At 62.9% G+C, this 14,476-nt stretch overlaps 2 protein-coding genes across 4 annotated transcripts; one reads left to right on the forward strand and one right to left on the reverse strand.

The window, feature by feature from the left end:
* The first annotated feature begins 2 nt into the window (after positions 1-2).
* Positions 3-5,718, forward strand: ROBO4 (roundabout guidance receptor 4). Of its 2 annotated transcripts, none has more exons than XM_015884098.2 (13): positions 3-422; positions 509-787; positions 855-993; positions 1,069-1,196; positions 1,651-1,766; positions 1,841-2,060; positions 2,130-2,254; positions 2,516-2,687; positions 2,768-2,918; positions 2,998-3,128; positions 3,679-3,801; positions 3,877-4,156; positions 4,266-5,718. In XM_015884098.2, exons 1-13 carry the CDS (start codon positions 293-295, stop codon positions 5,392-5,394), a joined length of 3,123 nt encoding a protein of 1,040 aa, XP_015739584.1. In that variant the 5' UTR covers positions 3-292; the 3' UTR covers positions 5,395-5,718. The 2 variants fall into 2 exon arrangements, with proteins under 2 accessions (XP_015739584.1, XP_015739585.1); XM_015884099.2 differs by having other exon boundaries at positions 2,133-2,254.
* On the reverse strand, positions 5,657-14,406 carry ROBO3 (roundabout guidance receptor 3). 2 transcript variants are annotated; one of them, XM_015884097.2, is made up of 26 exons: positions 14,049-14,406; positions 12,468-12,794; positions 12,114-12,271; positions 11,923-12,043; positions 11,714-11,852; positions 11,294-11,421; positions 10,934-11,058; positions 10,691-10,862; positions 10,407-10,615; positions 10,120-10,201; positions 9,870-10,035; positions 9,624-9,790; positions 9,434-9,540; positions 9,144-9,360; positions 8,956-9,068; positions 8,312-8,483; positions 8,028-8,213; positions 7,817-7,958; positions 7,679-7,749; positions 7,442-7,606; positions 7,219-7,369; positions 6,991-7,152; positions 6,320-6,426; positions 6,162-6,239; positions 5,992-6,093; positions 5,737-5,920 (listed from the first exon to the last, which is right to left on the reverse strand). In XM_015884097.2, the coding sequence occupies exons 1-26, from the start codon at positions 14,194-14,196 to the stop codon at positions 5,760-5,762; spliced, it is 3,876 nt and encodes a 1,291-aa protein (XP_015739583.1). In that variant the 5' UTR covers positions 14,197-14,406; the 3' UTR covers positions 5,737-5,759. The 2 variants fall into 2 exon arrangements, with proteins under 2 accessions (XP_032304964.1, XP_015739583.1); XM_032449073.1 differs by lacking the exon at positions 14,049-14,406 and having other exon boundaries at positions 5,657-6,093; positions 9,870-10,002; positions 12,468-12,709.
* Between the last annotated feature and the right edge of the window lie 70 nt (positions 14,407-14,476).

Raw genomic sequence — 14,476 nt, forward strand, 5'->3', positions numbered from 1 at the left:
ATGGGGAAGTCCCAGGCTGGAAGGGAGAAGCACCCAAAGATGGCTTGGGAAATGCTGAAACTTCCCCAGATTTCAGTCTGCAATGCTCCTGTGGGACAATCCACTCCAGTCCCCACTGATGGCGTTGTGCCTTGCAGCCCTCTCCGCCCCACGCTGATCTCACTTCTCCTTAACCCACCCTTCCTACAGCCCACTGGCTGCTCCCCCAGCCGGGCTGATTGCATCCCCTAGAGCTTCCCGTCCCTCGCATCCGGCCATTGTACCCTACCAGGAAGGACTGCATCCAGGGAGGATGCGGGCGGCCATGGCGGGCGGCTGGGCCATGGCGCTGGGGCTGGGACTCTGGGCCACTGCGCTGCACCTGGGGGGCTGCCACCCCCCCGGAGGGGACGTGGAGTCACACAGCACCCAGCGCCCAGCTGGTAAGGACACCATGGGGATGGGGATGGGTGGGTGGGGGGCACCCTAAAAGGTGTCTCCATCAAGGGAAGTGTGCCCTCTCCCACAGAACTGCGGGACAATTTCCGGCTGCAGCCTGGGGACCTGGTGGTGGTGGCAGGGCAGGCGCTGGAGCTGGACTGTGTGCCCCCCGCTGGGCAGCCCGAGCCCAAAGTCACCTGGAGGAAGGACGGCGTCACCCTGCGCCTGGCCGGGGGCCGACACCAGCTCAGCCGGGGGAAGCTGCGGGTGGCCTTGGCACGCAGGAGTGACGCGGGGGTCTATGTCTGTGTGGCAGCAAATGCAGCGGGAGAGCGGCACAGCCGGGGTGCCCACGTCACCATCCTGGGTAAGCTGCAGTGCATGAGGGTCCTGGGGATGCTCCGGGTCACCTCCCTGATATCTCCTCCCTGCAGAGAAGCCCGTCATCGTGCGGCGGCCGAGCGATGTCACGGCAGTGGCCGGCAGCACGGTGGAGCTGAGCTGTGGGGCACAGGGTGACCCAGCACCGCGGGTTCAGTGGCACAAGGAGAGCGGGGAGCTGCCCTGGGGGAGGTAGGAGGTGGTGAGGGGGTGAGGGCATCTCTTCAGTGTAGGTGACTAAAGGTGACAGGATGTTGGTGTCCACAGGCACGAGGTGGACCAGGAGCACACGCTGCGGCTCCACGCAGTGACGGCAGCCGATGGCGGTGCCTACGTCTGCACAGCCCAGAGCCAGCTGGGCAGCGCTGCCGCCACCGCCCGCCTCCGAGTGGAAGGTCAGTGGGGACCACCAGAGCCACCACATGGGGCATCTGAGGGTGCAGCTGATGGGGGCCGTCCAATGGAGCTCAGTTTCATTGAGTTTGCCTTAAAGGGGTTTATCATAAGGGTCCATCCAAAGCAGTTATCCAAGGGGAGTCCATCCAAGAGGATCTATCAACAATGGGTCTATCTAACTGAGACACCTCAGGGGATACATTCAAGAAGGATGCATCCAAGGGGTCTGTCAGGGGGGATTCATTACAGTAGGATCCAACCAAGAGGTATCCATCCAAGGGGTCTGTCTAAGAAGGATGCATCAATGGGAATCCACCATGGGATTCATCCAAGGAGGCCACTCAAGCACTCTTCATCCAAAGGCTTCATTTAAGTGTAACCATGCAAGGACACAACTTGATGCATGGCTTTCTGTGGTGCAAGTGCCACCACTATCCTTGTTCTTTCCTGCAGGGCAGCTGCCAGCAAGCTGGTGGGAGGCCACATGGAGAAACCTGCTGGCTGTGAAGCTGCAGCTGGACAATGGCACTGCACTGCCCACCAATGCCACAGTCTGGCTCCGCTGGCGGGTAAGTGTGCCTCAACCGAGTGGAGAAATAAGATCCTCTCCTTATGTCCCTATAACCCTTCTTGTCCCATCCAGATGGTGACACCAGGGCCAGCTCCAGAGGGCTATGTGGTGCTGTATCGCTGCCTACTCCCCACCAGCACTGCCTGGTCTCAGCAAGATGTGGGCAGGAAGTTCAACACCATCATCCCTGCACTCCAGAGGGGCTACCAGTATGAGTTCAAGGTCCGCCCCTACGCTGGTGGGACCCAGGGCTTGGACAGCAACAGCTGGCACCTCTGGATCCCTGAGGAAGGTAGGCTGGGGTGGTGGGAGATGGGGGGAGCCATGTGGAAGTCCTCGGGGCTCAGTGTTGCTGTCCCAGCAGTGCCAAGTGCAGCACCTCAGCACGTCACCGTGGGCCAGGCTGCACCGGGGAACGGTACCATCATCGTGAGCTGGGAGCCACCTCCCCCTGATGCCCACAATGGCATCATTCGGGGCTACCAGGTTTGAGGGGACAAGGGTGTCCATCTAAGGGAGTTCCATCTAAGTGAGATTCATCCAAGGAAGAATAGATTCATGGTGGGGTTCCATCCAAGAGGGATCCATCCAAGGTGGGACAACTATCCAAAGAGTTCTAACCAATGGGACCATCAAAGAGGGGCCCATCCAAAAAATCCATCAAAGGGGTTTTCTAAGGGTGGTCATCCAAGAGAATCTATCCCAAGGGGACTCTTCAAGGGAATTTCACCTATTGGCACCCATTAGGTCTGGTCCCTGGGCGAGGGCTGGCTACACCCCACCAACCATACAGTGGATGGAGGAACTCGTCGCTTGGAGACACTCCTGCACGGCTCTGGGGCCAGATACTGCATCCAAGTAGCTGCGTTCAATGGTGCAGGGCTGGGGATCCCCAGCAATGCTACCTGTGGCATCCTGGGTAGGAAATGGGGCCTGTTGTGGGGTACAAGCAGGGCATAGAGAGGTGGCATAGGGGTGACATTGGCTACGCCCTTGTAGAGATGATGGCGGCGAGCACCGGAGTGGTGCAGGTGCTGCAGCAGCCTGCAGTCATTGCAGCCACTGGCTCACTGCTGTGGCTGGCCCTGCTCGCCCTCCTCCTCCTCATCTGCCAGCGTCGCACCAGCCAGGACTCCATGGCACAACATGGGTGAGTGACTGAGGTGGGTGTCTGGGGGGTTCCCTGGCACAGGAGGGATGGGATCTTGATGGTAACCCTTGCCCTGCAGGCAGGAGAATGGTGATGTGCCATGGCTCAGCAGCCCCTGGAAACCTGTCTGTGTTCCTCAGAACCTCAGTGGCAGCAGCAGCCTCAGCAGCCGGCTCCTGGGAAGCGACAGCAGGGACCCCCAGCCTTCTCGTGAGCCCCATGTCGGGACCCCCATCCAGGGCTATGGGACCCCCTCATGTTTTAGAACCTCCACTGGAGGTCTGGAACCCTTCACACAGTGCTATGGAAATACCACAGACTGCTTTGGGACCCCCACCCAATGCTTGGAATGTACCCAGAGGTCTAAGGGACCCCCAGTGGGACTTGGGACCCCCACAGGGTTCTATGGGACACTCACAGAGTATCTTCAACTCCCCATCCAGTGCCACTGGATGCCCATGTACTGCCTTGGGAAGCCCACCCAGATACCCGAGACCCTCTTTCAAGGTTCTATGGCCACCTCATCCACTACCTCCAACCTCCCCACCCCCATGATGCTATGGGACTCCTACCATATATAGTGAGACTCTCAGGTGATGCTGTGAGATCCCCACTCAGTGCCACTGAGCCTCTTACAGAGTGCCTGGGACCCACACAGGGTGCTATGGGGCCCCCATTTGGGACAGATAGTGCGTGGGATGGAGGGGCTCAGGGGTTCAGCACCCAAGGGTGCCCAAGTGTGACAGCTCTGCCCCTACAGCCCTGACCTCGGAGCTGCCGAGCCTCAGCCCTGTGACGACCCCCAGCTGCATCCACCCCTGCAGGGAACACCCCAAAACCAGCAGCTCCAGCCTGGCACTGTGGGAGCGCATCCACAAGCGAGGTGGGAACAGGGCACGGGGCTGGGGCAGCACGCTGGGACAGCAGGATGGTGGCTGAGGGCTGTGTCTCCACGCAGAGCTGGACCGTACACACAGCTCCCCAGTGCCAGTGGCTGGGCTCAGGGCCATGCCCGTGACCTTGTGTGGCACAGAGTGGGGCGCACATGTCGACTCAGCGCACAGATGGCCTCAGCAGAAAGGAGACGATGGTGACACTACTCAGGCAGGAGAGGAGCCGTGGTGGCCACCCTCCGTCAGCTCCCCAAAACCACGGCGCAGTTCGCTGGCATCAGTTGGTGCTGGGATGCTGGTGGTACCTGAAGGACATCCCCACGCCTGGCACCCCACGAGGACCCGGTGAGTCTGTGTGTCTCTGGGTGATGCTCTGAGTGCTATAGGCTGTCCTTTTCCCTTCCCTGGTCAGATGCTGCAGCAGCAAAAGTCAACCTTTCCTATGTGCCCGCAGGTTCCCAGCCATGGGGTGCTCCAGGGACACATCTCCAGTCACTGGGAACACCAGTGACATGTCCATGGTCACCAGGAACCACAGGGACATGTCTTCAGTCACCAGGAGCCCCATAGATATGTCCCCTGCCACTGAGAACCGCAGGAACAGGTTATTGACCATAAGTCCCAGCAGAGATGTGTCCCCAGTCACTGGGTGCCCCAGAGGCAGATCTCCAGCCATTGGGCACCCCAAGGAAAAGTCCCCGGCCACCAGGAGCCCCCGGGACTTGTCCCCAGCCTCCAGTCAATCCCTGGCCTCCACAGTCCAGGAGAACATGTCCTCGGTCACTCTGCACCCCAGGGACACATTCCCAGCTACCAGGAGTCCCAGAGATGTGTTCCCAGCAGTCAGGCACCCTGATGAGATCTCCATGGTCCCCCAGAGCCCCAGGGACACGTCTGTGCTCCCCAGACAGCCCAGGGACGTGCTGATGGTCCCCAAGGATGTGTCTGCAGAGCATGGCCGCCTCTCACCAGCGCTCAGTGATGGGGTCCTCACCCCGCAGCGGGTGGCTGAGGACCTGGAGAGGGTGCAGGATGCCCTCTGCCCCACCAACACCCCCAGGCCAGAGGTGTCCCCAGCACGACCCCACAGTGTCCCTGTGCCCCGGCCCCTGTCCCCTCCCCACACCTATGGGTACATCTGTGGGCCTCCTACCTCAGAGATGGGGGAGGGGGAGGAGGAGGAGGAGGAAGAGGAAGAAGAGAGTCCCAAGGTGTGGAGTCATGGGGACTCACCGGGGGGGTCTCTGCTGAATGGATGGGGGTCTGTCTCAGAGGACAATGTCCCCAGCACCCGCTGCAGCCTGGCCAGCTCCTCTGATGGCTCCTTCCTGCTCGATGCCAGCTTTGCCCGTGCGCTGGCTGTGGCTGTTGACAGCCTCTGCTTCAGCCTCGAGGACATCGATGGGGGTGGTGAGGGAGCTGCTGCCCCTCTGCACTGCCTGGCATCATCCCCTCTGTGTGGGGAGGTGACCCTGGGGACAGGGATGGGGATGGGCAGCCCCTGGGCCAGGGTGGGCAGCCAGTGGGGTGGGCTTCCTTCCAGGGACAGGAGGGACAGGAGTGTGGCAACCCCTGGGTTATAGCAGTGTTGAGGTCAGAGCCCCTCCAGCTTGGCTACAATCCATCTTTATTCATCATTTCCCCCAGAGGGGGCTCTCCACTAGCAAATGCTACATGCGCAGCTGGGGAGCCTCCTGCTCACGTCCCCCTCCAGCTGGCCTTGTGTCCTTATCACTCCATCTCCAGTGACTGTCCCAAACATCCTTGTCCCTCCCTTCTTCATCCCTCCTCCATCCCATCCCGGTCCCCACCCAGCGCATCCTCAGCCTCTCAGTCTTACCCCCACTCTCTGGCCCTGTGCGCACCTATTTACAGACAAAAATGAACGAGCCCCCCACGCAAACCCATCCCTGTGTCACCGTCCCTGTGTCGCTGTCCCCGCGCCGCTTCATCGCTCCTCCTGCGGCGGGCGGGGGGCCAGGGGGTCCGGGCGGGGGCTGCGCCCTGAGCCGCGCCCACGGGAGCCGGAGGAGCCGCAGGAAGAGGCGCTGCCGGCGGTGGAGCAGCCCCGAGCCAGGAAGGAGGGTCTGCTGTAGGGGACGGCGTCTCCTGCCGGGGGGGGACGGCGCTGATCGGTGGCACTGCCCGCGGTTTGGCTCCGCGGCCGGATCCCCGCTCACCTTGACGGGGCGGGCGGTGGGCAGCTCTGCGCTCAGCTCCACTTGGCTCCCGGCTGGGGGAGGGGGTCTCTCCCGGAGGTGGCAGCGGGGGCGGCGGCAGGTCTGCAGGGGGACAGAGCGGGGGCTGAGCACCGCGGGCAGCCCCCGAGTCCCCCCGGGCACACACCCACCTCCCATCCACTGCTCCCGAGGGTAGCGGCCGCCTTTGGGCTTTGGGTGGCTCTTCGGGGTCTCCGAGCGTGTTTTCCCTGCGGGAGATGATGGCATGTCAGACACCCTCCGGACACTGAGAGCCTCCCAAGCCCTGTGCTGGCGCTGTGTAGCTCACCTGAGCCGTGGGGCCGGTGGGATCTGGGCATGGGACCCTTGTATGTGTCTGGGCTGCGAGGGCTCAGCGGGGGGCTCGGTGAGGGTGCAGTGCCACGCGGGGGCCTCCTGGGGAAGAGGGAATATGGGGTGACATCGGGCTGTCTGAGAGGAGTGGGGGGAAAAGGGGGCACAAGGAGACACCCCGCTGCTGTGCTGTGTCAGAGCACAGCAGAGCAATGGCACAGTGAGGAAGGATGGAAGGATCACATCTGGATGACAGCTGTGTGGCTGCACTGTAATGGCACAGCTGGATCACAGAGGCACAGCTGGAGTGCAGCTACACAGATGAATGCCAACAGCACACCTGGAATGCAACTGAACAACTGGATTTCAACAGCATGTTTGGCCAACAACAGAGCAGCTGAATTCCAGTGACATGGCCAAAGTGCAGCAGCACATCTGGATCACAATGGCACAGCTGGATCACAGCTGCAGGGTTGAATTGCAGTGGCACAGCGGGACTGCAGCAGCACAGCTGGGCCATGGCATGGTGGCACAGCTGGACTGACGTGTCCCAGGTAGGCTGTTCTACTCTGGACTCATGATAGAATCATGCACATATTGTGATGATCCCATTGTGCCGGTGTGGCCATATGGCGATGGGACAAGGGGTGATGTGACATCTCCTACCGGGGTGAATGGGGGCTGTCGAAGCGCTGCAGGCTGCGAGTGTCCTCGTGGGGGATAGGGACTGTCGCAGCTGGGGCCCAGCAGCCGGTGGGGGTGGCAGGTGAGGAGGCAGCGTGACGAGGGGCATCCTCAGTGGAAGGACAGTGCTCCTCCAGCCCCGAGCTGTGGGGATCACAGGGTGGGCACTGGAGCCAGCATAACGCAGCCCCCCCAGCCACACACACTCACATGCCATCCTTTTCTTTGCTCATTTCCTCTTCCTCCTCCATCTCCTCCTCCTCCTCAGTGTACTGGCTGAGCTCACTGGCCGAAGGTGGCGGGGGCAGCAGCTCAGTCCAGCTCAGCACCGGCGTCTGCACCGCTTTCCCCAGGTTTTTCCCTTTGGGATAACAGATGTGGGGCCGCAGGCACAGGGATGTGTGCCAGTGTCCCCCCACTGCAGTGATCCTACCGTGCCCGGGGGCTGGGTGGCCATACAGGGTCTCGGGGCCGTGCTGTGAGCAGGGCCGGTGAAAGGTGCGCAGCTCCTCACCTCCTGCCTCGATGCTGCTGTAGATGGGCCCCTCAGCATTCCCAAAGGGCTCCGTCTGGGCAATGTAGCGGGAGATGCCGGCCTCTGCAGAGCACGGCCACCCTGTTAGTGTTGGTCCCACCTGCAGCACAGCGCCGGCTCCTCGCAGCCCCTCACCATTGTAGTATCTTTCGGTGGCATCCAGGCCACCAGCACGCCATGCATCCGCCAGCCATGGGTGGGCATTCCTGCAGGGATACAGGTGGTGATGGGGGGCCCTGGCTGAGCTGCGGGTCTGGGGGTGTGCAGTGTTACCTGGGGCTGCTGTGTGCCGGTGCTGGGGTGTGTGGGAAGGTGAGTGTGGACAGAGCTGGGGGTGGCAGTGAGGATGCAGTGGGGCCGTGACGTGGCCCTACAGCACCCATGGATGCACTTGTGGGCGCAAAGGCAAAGGAGGCTGCAACAAGAATCCCTGTGTGAGCGTGGGGGGGGGCAGTGTCTGGGGGTCCCAGGCTGTGATCCGTACCTGTGAAGTGGCTCAGCTCCTTCCTGCGGCGGCGGCGGCTGTAGAGCCATGCAGCAAATCCAGCCAGGATGAGCCAGACGGCACCACTGACACCAGCGATGAAAGCTGGCCGCCTCGCCACCGCAGCCATGCGCTCTGCCACGCTGCCCCATCCCACCAGCCCCACGTCCTGCTCCACTGGGGGTGCTGTAAGCACAAGGGGTGGGATGCCAGTGGAGCCGAGCAGACACCCCTGGTTCCCAGCCCCCCACTCATGGGTGCTGCACCACCATGGGGACACTCACCAATGCGGATGGAGATGGGTGCACTGCGAGCACCCACCCCCGCCCCTGTGGCTGCAGCCACCTCAGCACGATAGGGGACACCGGGCACCAGCCCCCGCAGCACTGTGGCCAGCACTGTCCCCTCCACACTCTGGTTGATGTGGAAGCGGCTCTCGTTTCCCAAGCACCAGATCTGGGGCAGAGGTGCAGTGTTAGGATGATGGGGGCTGGGGATGTGCAGTCCGCTGGAAATGCAAAATGAAATGGAGATGTGGGATGCGATGGGAATGCAGAACGCAGTGGGGATACAGGGTGTGATAGGGATGTAGGATGAGATCAATGGATGTAATGGAAATATGGAATGAGATGGAGATTGGGATGCAGTGGAGTCATAGGATGCAATGGAGTTGTGGGATGCAGTCGGGAGGTGGAACAAGGTGGAAAAGTGGGATGCTATGGGGATGTGGGATGCAACGGAGATGTGGGACGTGATAAAGATATAGAATATGGTGAAGATAAGGTATGCAATGGAGATGCAAGATGTTACAGGATATAGACATGACATATGTGGGATGTGATGAGGATTATGAGGATTTGACGGGGATGTGAAATGCAATGGGAACATGGGATGTGGTGGGATGTGGAAACCTACAGGCCCCACTTACTCGGTAATCGAGGATGACCCCATTCTGTTCAGCTGGTGGTGGAGGCTGCCAGGAGATGCGGACGCTGGTGCCATTCCCAGCCACACTGACAGCCCGTGGTGGAGCACTGGGGGCTGTGGGACGTGGAACATCATGGCCACCGTGCATCCCATGGCAGGGACACCCTGCAGCCCCAGCCCCACACTCACCTGCCTCAGGCACCCGCAGGGCCCGCACGGCGCTGTCGGGGCCGTGGAGGTGCATGTAGAAGGGCCGCACCTTCACCTCATAGTCCTGGCCGCGGCGCAGCCCGGTGAGCAGAGCCCCCCGCTCTCCTGGTGCCCGCACATCCCACGCCTCCCAGCGCCCACCACGCCGCCGGTACAGCACCTGGTATCCCTGCACAGAGGGCGATGGGGGCTCCACCTGAGGGGTGGATATTGGGGTCATGGAGGTGCAGCACTGCATCCCCTCCCACCCGCCGTGTCCCCTCGCTCACAGTCCAGGCGAGGCGCACAGCACCCGGCGGCAGCACCACGGGCTCCTGCAGGTGCACGGCCACACGTGCCAGCTCTGGGGGCACCTGTGTCGTGGGGCTGGTGTCCTCTGAAAAGGGGCAGGATCTGGGTGTGTGGGTATGGGGGTGCAGCCAGGACGCTGCGTCTCTTTGCACCTCTGCTGCGTCTCACCTTGGGTGCGGATGGGCTCTGAGATGCCACTGGGGTCACTGAGCCCATGGGCGTTGAGTGCCCGCACCAGGAAGAGGTACACGGTGTCGGGGACGAGGCCTTGCACTGTGTGTGTCTCACCCTCCACGTTGGCTGCCACCGTCCGCCATGGGCCGCCCATGGCCTCACTGCCAGGCACAGGGGTGACCCATGGCAAGGTGGCACCACGTCACCGTGTCACCCCTGAACCTGGAGGTCATGGGGTACCTGAAAGCTTCCACAATGTACGTGACTGCAGTGCCACCGCTTTGCTCACTCCCTTTCCAGGTCAGGGTGACGCTGCTTTTGGTGACATTGGTGACCACTGGGGTGGAGGGTGGCCCTGGGAGGATGCCAGGATCTGGGGATGGTGGGGAGAGGTGAGATCCATCACCTGCAGGCAGAGGCACCGAGATCCATGGGAGCTGCATCCCGAGTTCCACAGCATCTCTGGTCCCACAGCATCCCCATGACTCACCTTGCACCTGCAGGGACCCGCTCCAGCGCATCTCCCCCATCAAACTGGTGGCCACGCACTCATACTGGCCTGAGTCTGTCACCTGCAAGGAGAAGAGCTCCTGCCCCATCTCCCTGAGCACCTTTCACCCAGAGTGCCTGTCATCTTGTACAGATCATCTTAGATGCTCATTGCCTTGTGTACCCATCACTCTGAGCACTCACCACCCTTTGGCCCCACCAGCCATCCCAGTGTCCCCCTCCCCACCTCCACAGTGTCTCCCCGTTCCCCATGCTGGTGCAGCTCACCTGCAGGCTGCTGATCTGCAGAGTGCCATTCTCCAGCAGGATGGTGCGGCGCTCAGAGCCCGGCACAGTGCTTCCATCCTTCAGCCACCCCACTTGTGGTGGGGGCTCACCCTCAGCCCAGCAGGGCAGCTGCACCGTGGCCCCCACTGGCAGCAGCGTCAGGTTGGCAGGGCCCCAGCGGATCACTGGTGCTCGGGGCTCAGCGGGCACTGCCATGCAGGTAGAGTTGAGTGAGCTGCTTTGCTTCGGCACCCAGAGCATCGCCACCCATCAGCACCACGTACCTGCCTGCACCTCCAGCAGCGCTTTGGCCAGGACGCTGCCAGCCACGCTGATGGCTTGGCACAGGTAATAGCCGGCATCGGTGGGCTGCACATCGGTGATGGTCATGGCACCGCTGGGTGCTACTGAAATGCGGCCGGCAGGTGGTGGGGACTGCCCAGGGAACAGCAGTGTCTGGGCAGAGGAGACAGAAGGGTTTGGTGCATGGCAGGGTGCTGTGGGGTGGAGGTGGGGAGGGGACGGACCTGGCTGCCTTCCTTCTGCCAGAACACGGCTGGTGGGGGATTCCCTGTGGTCTCACACTGGAAAGTCACACTCTGGCCAGGGGACACGGTCTGGTTGCGAGGGCGGGTGATGAGCTGTGGTGGCACTGATACAAAGGGAGAGAGGGAATCATGGAATCACAGAATATCCTGAACTGAAGAGACCCACGAGGCTCATCGAGTCCAAACACAGCATCACCCCAAAACCAAGCCCTGTGTCAACACCCCATGAGCTCCAGCAGCTCAGAGCTGTGTCCACTGCCCTGGGGAGTCATTCCACACCCTAACCCTAACCCTGACATAACCTTAACCCTTGCACAGACACTTGGAGTCCCCCCTTACCGCGCACAATGAGGGTGCCCGAGGCCTCCGACCTGCCCACACTGTTCTCTGCCATGCAGGTGTAGGTTCCCTCGTCCTCCGCCCGCACTCGACTGATCCTCAGTGTGTTGTCAGCCAGCAGCTCCCACCTGGGGAGAGACCCCAGAGCCCACGGTGCCGACAGGGCACCAGGTGCCACGAGGGTGCCACAGGGATGTGGGATATGATGGGGATGTGATGGGGATACGGGATGCAACTAGGATGGAGGGTGTGGGGGCAGTAAGGATGGAGAGGCATGATGTAGTGAGTGTGCAGGACACAGCAAGGATGTGGGGTGTGATGGTTGTGGGGTGTGATGAGTACATGAAATGTGAGTGTGATGTGGGACATCAGACACCCCCGATTGGAACCTGCCGCCCCCCAGCCCCTCACCCCGCTCACCTTCCCGCCGGCAGCTCACCGTCCTCCCTGCGCCAGCGGGCGGTGGGCGGGGGGTCCCCCAGTGCCTCACAAGGGAACTCAGCCGCCTGGTCCTCCAGCACCGCCTGGTTCTGTGGCCGTCGGCCAAACGCGGGGCGCTCTGAGGGGCAGCAGCTGTGAGTGCCCCATGTTGGCACAGACCCCAAAGCTGCCGCTCCATCCCCACGCACCAAAGACCACCAGCTCTGCCGGCTCGCTGTCCCTCTCCCCCACCATGTTGGTGGCCACGCAGACGTAGATGCCGGCGTCGCTCTTGCGCGTGGTGGCCATCATCAGCTTCCCACCGCGGATCTGCCGGGGAGCCGCACTCAGACGAGGCCCAAACACCGACCTCGTTGTTCTGGGGTCTCCCAGCCCTCACCGTGATGCGCTCGTCCTTGTCGCTGAGCCGGGCGCCGTCCTTCTTCCAGCTGACAGTGGGCTCGGGGTGCCCGCGGGGTGGGACACACTCCAGCACGGCCGGCTCACCCGCTGCCACCACCACGTCCCCGGGGGACTGACGGAAATCGTCCCGCAGCACTGCACAGCCCACATCACAGGTGACAAGGGGGAAGCAGAGGAAGTCTGGAAGACTCCCCAGATCCCCCTCAAAAGGAATTATTTTCTGAATAAGAAGGGTGTAGGGCTGGAGATATGTGGGACCTCAAAACCATGGGGATAGGGATGGGGATGGGGATGGGGATGTGGAGATGGGGACCATGCAACTGGGGCTCACCAGCCACCTCCAGCGAGGCGTTTCTGCTGGTGGCTTCACCCAGGTAGTTCCTGGCCACGCAGACATAGACGCCCTCATCAGGTTTGCTGCGGCGGCCGTGCACGATGCGGAGGAAGAAGAGGGAGCCGCTGGGCAGCAGCATGCGGTGGGAGCGGGGATCCTCGTGGTCCGTCTCCACGCGCTCACCGTCCTTGTACCACTCCACAGTGGGCGATGGGCGGCCCTCTGCCCTGCAGCTCAGCGTGGCCGGCTCACCCCGGGACACCAGCAGGTCCGAGGGGTGCTCCACGATGCGGGGAGCAGAGTCCTCCAGCCGCGGGTGGGAGCCTGGGGAGGGGTTTAACACAGCCCAGGGGTGTGCGGGCAGAACGGCGTGAGAGGGAAGGAGGCTGAGGCTGCAGGGGGAGGAGCTGGTGTCCCCCCATGGCACCCGGTGTGTCCCCTCCCTGGTCCTTTTGCTGGATGCTGGTGGGGTTGGGGGGGCGGAGGGCGCAGGGAAGAAAACGTGCGGGACCTCAGAGATGCGGGACCGCTGCAGCGCCGCAGCTGCAGTTCGGGTTTGGGCCGCGGGGCGGCAGCGCTGCCTCGCAGTGCCCGGTACACGCAGGTGGCGGCCTGACGGGCCGGGGGGGTCGTGACGAGGGACCCGGGAGGGGGGGGAGGCACCGCTGCCGGGAAGGGGGTGGGATGCGTTGCCATAGGGACAGGATGCGTTGCCATGGGGGTAGAAGCGTTGCCATGAGGACGGGATGCTGCAGAGTTCCGGGGGGTCGGGGGGAGCAGCGGGGCGGGGGCCGCAGCTGGGCACGGGGATAATTGGCACCGGGGGGGGGGGGCGCACGGTGCCCCCTCCTGAGCCCAGCCGGCTGCGGTGGGACGGGGCGTCCCGCGGGGCTCACAGCGCGGACCGGCCGCCCTGGACCCAAAAGGAGCAAAAAGTTCGGGCTTAAAGAAAAAGGGAAGAACTCGAGAAGTGCCGTAAATTCGGGAGAACGACCCCGCAGCTCCAGAACCCGCTGAGCCCCGGGACTGTCCCGGCTGGGGGACACGGCAGCGATCTGTGGGGATGGGGGACGGGAGTTCGGTTTGGGGACACGGCACAAATTAGGGGACACGGTCTGCAGATACGGAGCCGGTCTGGGGACGGAGATCTGCTCCTGTTTGGTGCACGGGAGCAATATGGGGACACGGGTCGCTGTCGGTTGGGAGCAAGGGGCAGTTCGGGGACACACGGTGTGTTTGGGGATGAGGAGCCACTCCCAGTTTGGGGACAAGGGACAGGCTTGAGAAAATGGGGCTGGTTTGGAGATAAGGGACAGACCCCGGCATGGGGACACACGGTGGGTGTGGGAAGAAGGGGACAGTCCCTGGTCCGTCCCAGTTGGGGGCTGCGGGGCGCGCTGTGACCTGCGACGGGGCGGGATCGGGAGAGAGGGACACGGGGACAGAGGGACAGAGGGACAGAGGGACAGAGGGACAGCGGGACACGGGGACAGTGGGACAGCAGGGGAATGGGAAGGCGGGACAGAGGGACAGAGGGACAGAGGGGGAGCGGGGGCCGGGCCGGGACCCGACGCGTACCGTTGCCAGCGGTGAGGTTGCGGAGGTCGAGCGCAGCTTCGCTGCCGTTGATGCCGAGCAGCAGCTCGGAGGAGTTGGACATCTCGGCCGCCAGCGAGTCCGCGAACAGGTTCATCTGCAGCAGCGTCTTTAGCAGGTACCGCAGCATAGTGGCCCGGCTCGGTCCGGCCGGGCTCGGCACGGCACGGCCGGACCCAGTACGACGCGACTCAGCCGGACCCAGCACGGCTCGGCTCTGTTCGGCCCGGCCCGGCTCGGCCCGGCTCTGCCGGACCCAGCACGGCACGGCCCGGCACGGCTCGGCACAACGCGGCCGGACCCAGCCCAGCCCAGCTCAGCTCGGCACGACCCAGCCCGCAGCACCGCCCCCAGTCCCAGCGGGGAGGGGGGCGCGGCCAGAGCGGTGCGGAGCGGGGGGAGCGCAGAGA

The sequence above is a fragment of the Coturnix japonica genome, chromosome 24 (assembly GCF_001577835.2).
Source record: "Coturnix japonica isolate 7356 chromosome 24, Coturnix japonica 2.1, whole genome shotgun sequence".
Taxonomy (NCBI): Eukaryota; Metazoa; Chordata; class Aves; order Galliformes; family Phasianidae; genus Coturnix; species Coturnix japonica.

Coding starts and splice junctions, on each gene's coding strand:
- ROBO4 (XM_015884098.2), top strand. CDS start 293: ATGCGGGCGGCCATGGCGGGCGGCTGGGCCATGGCGCTGGGGCTGGGA. Junction 788..854: donor TGCCCACGTCACCATCCTGG/GTAAGCTGCAGT, acceptor TCCTCCCTGCAG/AGAAGCCCGTCATCGTGCGG. Junction 994..1,068: donor GGGGAGCTGCCCTGGGGGAG/GTAGGAGGTGGT, acceptor TGGTGTCCACAG/GCACGAGGTGGACCAGGAGC.
- ROBO3 (XM_015884097.2), bottom strand. CDS start 14,196: ATGCTGCGGTACCTGCTAAAGACGCTGCTGCAGATGAACCTGTTCGCG. Junction 8,484..8,955: donor GGGTCATCCTCGATTACCGA/GTAAGTGGGGCC, acceptor CCTCTGCCCCAG/ATCTGGTGCTTGGGAAACGA. Junction 6,094..6,161: donor TCGGGAGCAGTGGATGGGAG/GTGGGTGTGTGC, acceptor GTCCCCCTGCAG/ACCTGCCGCCGCCCCCGCTG.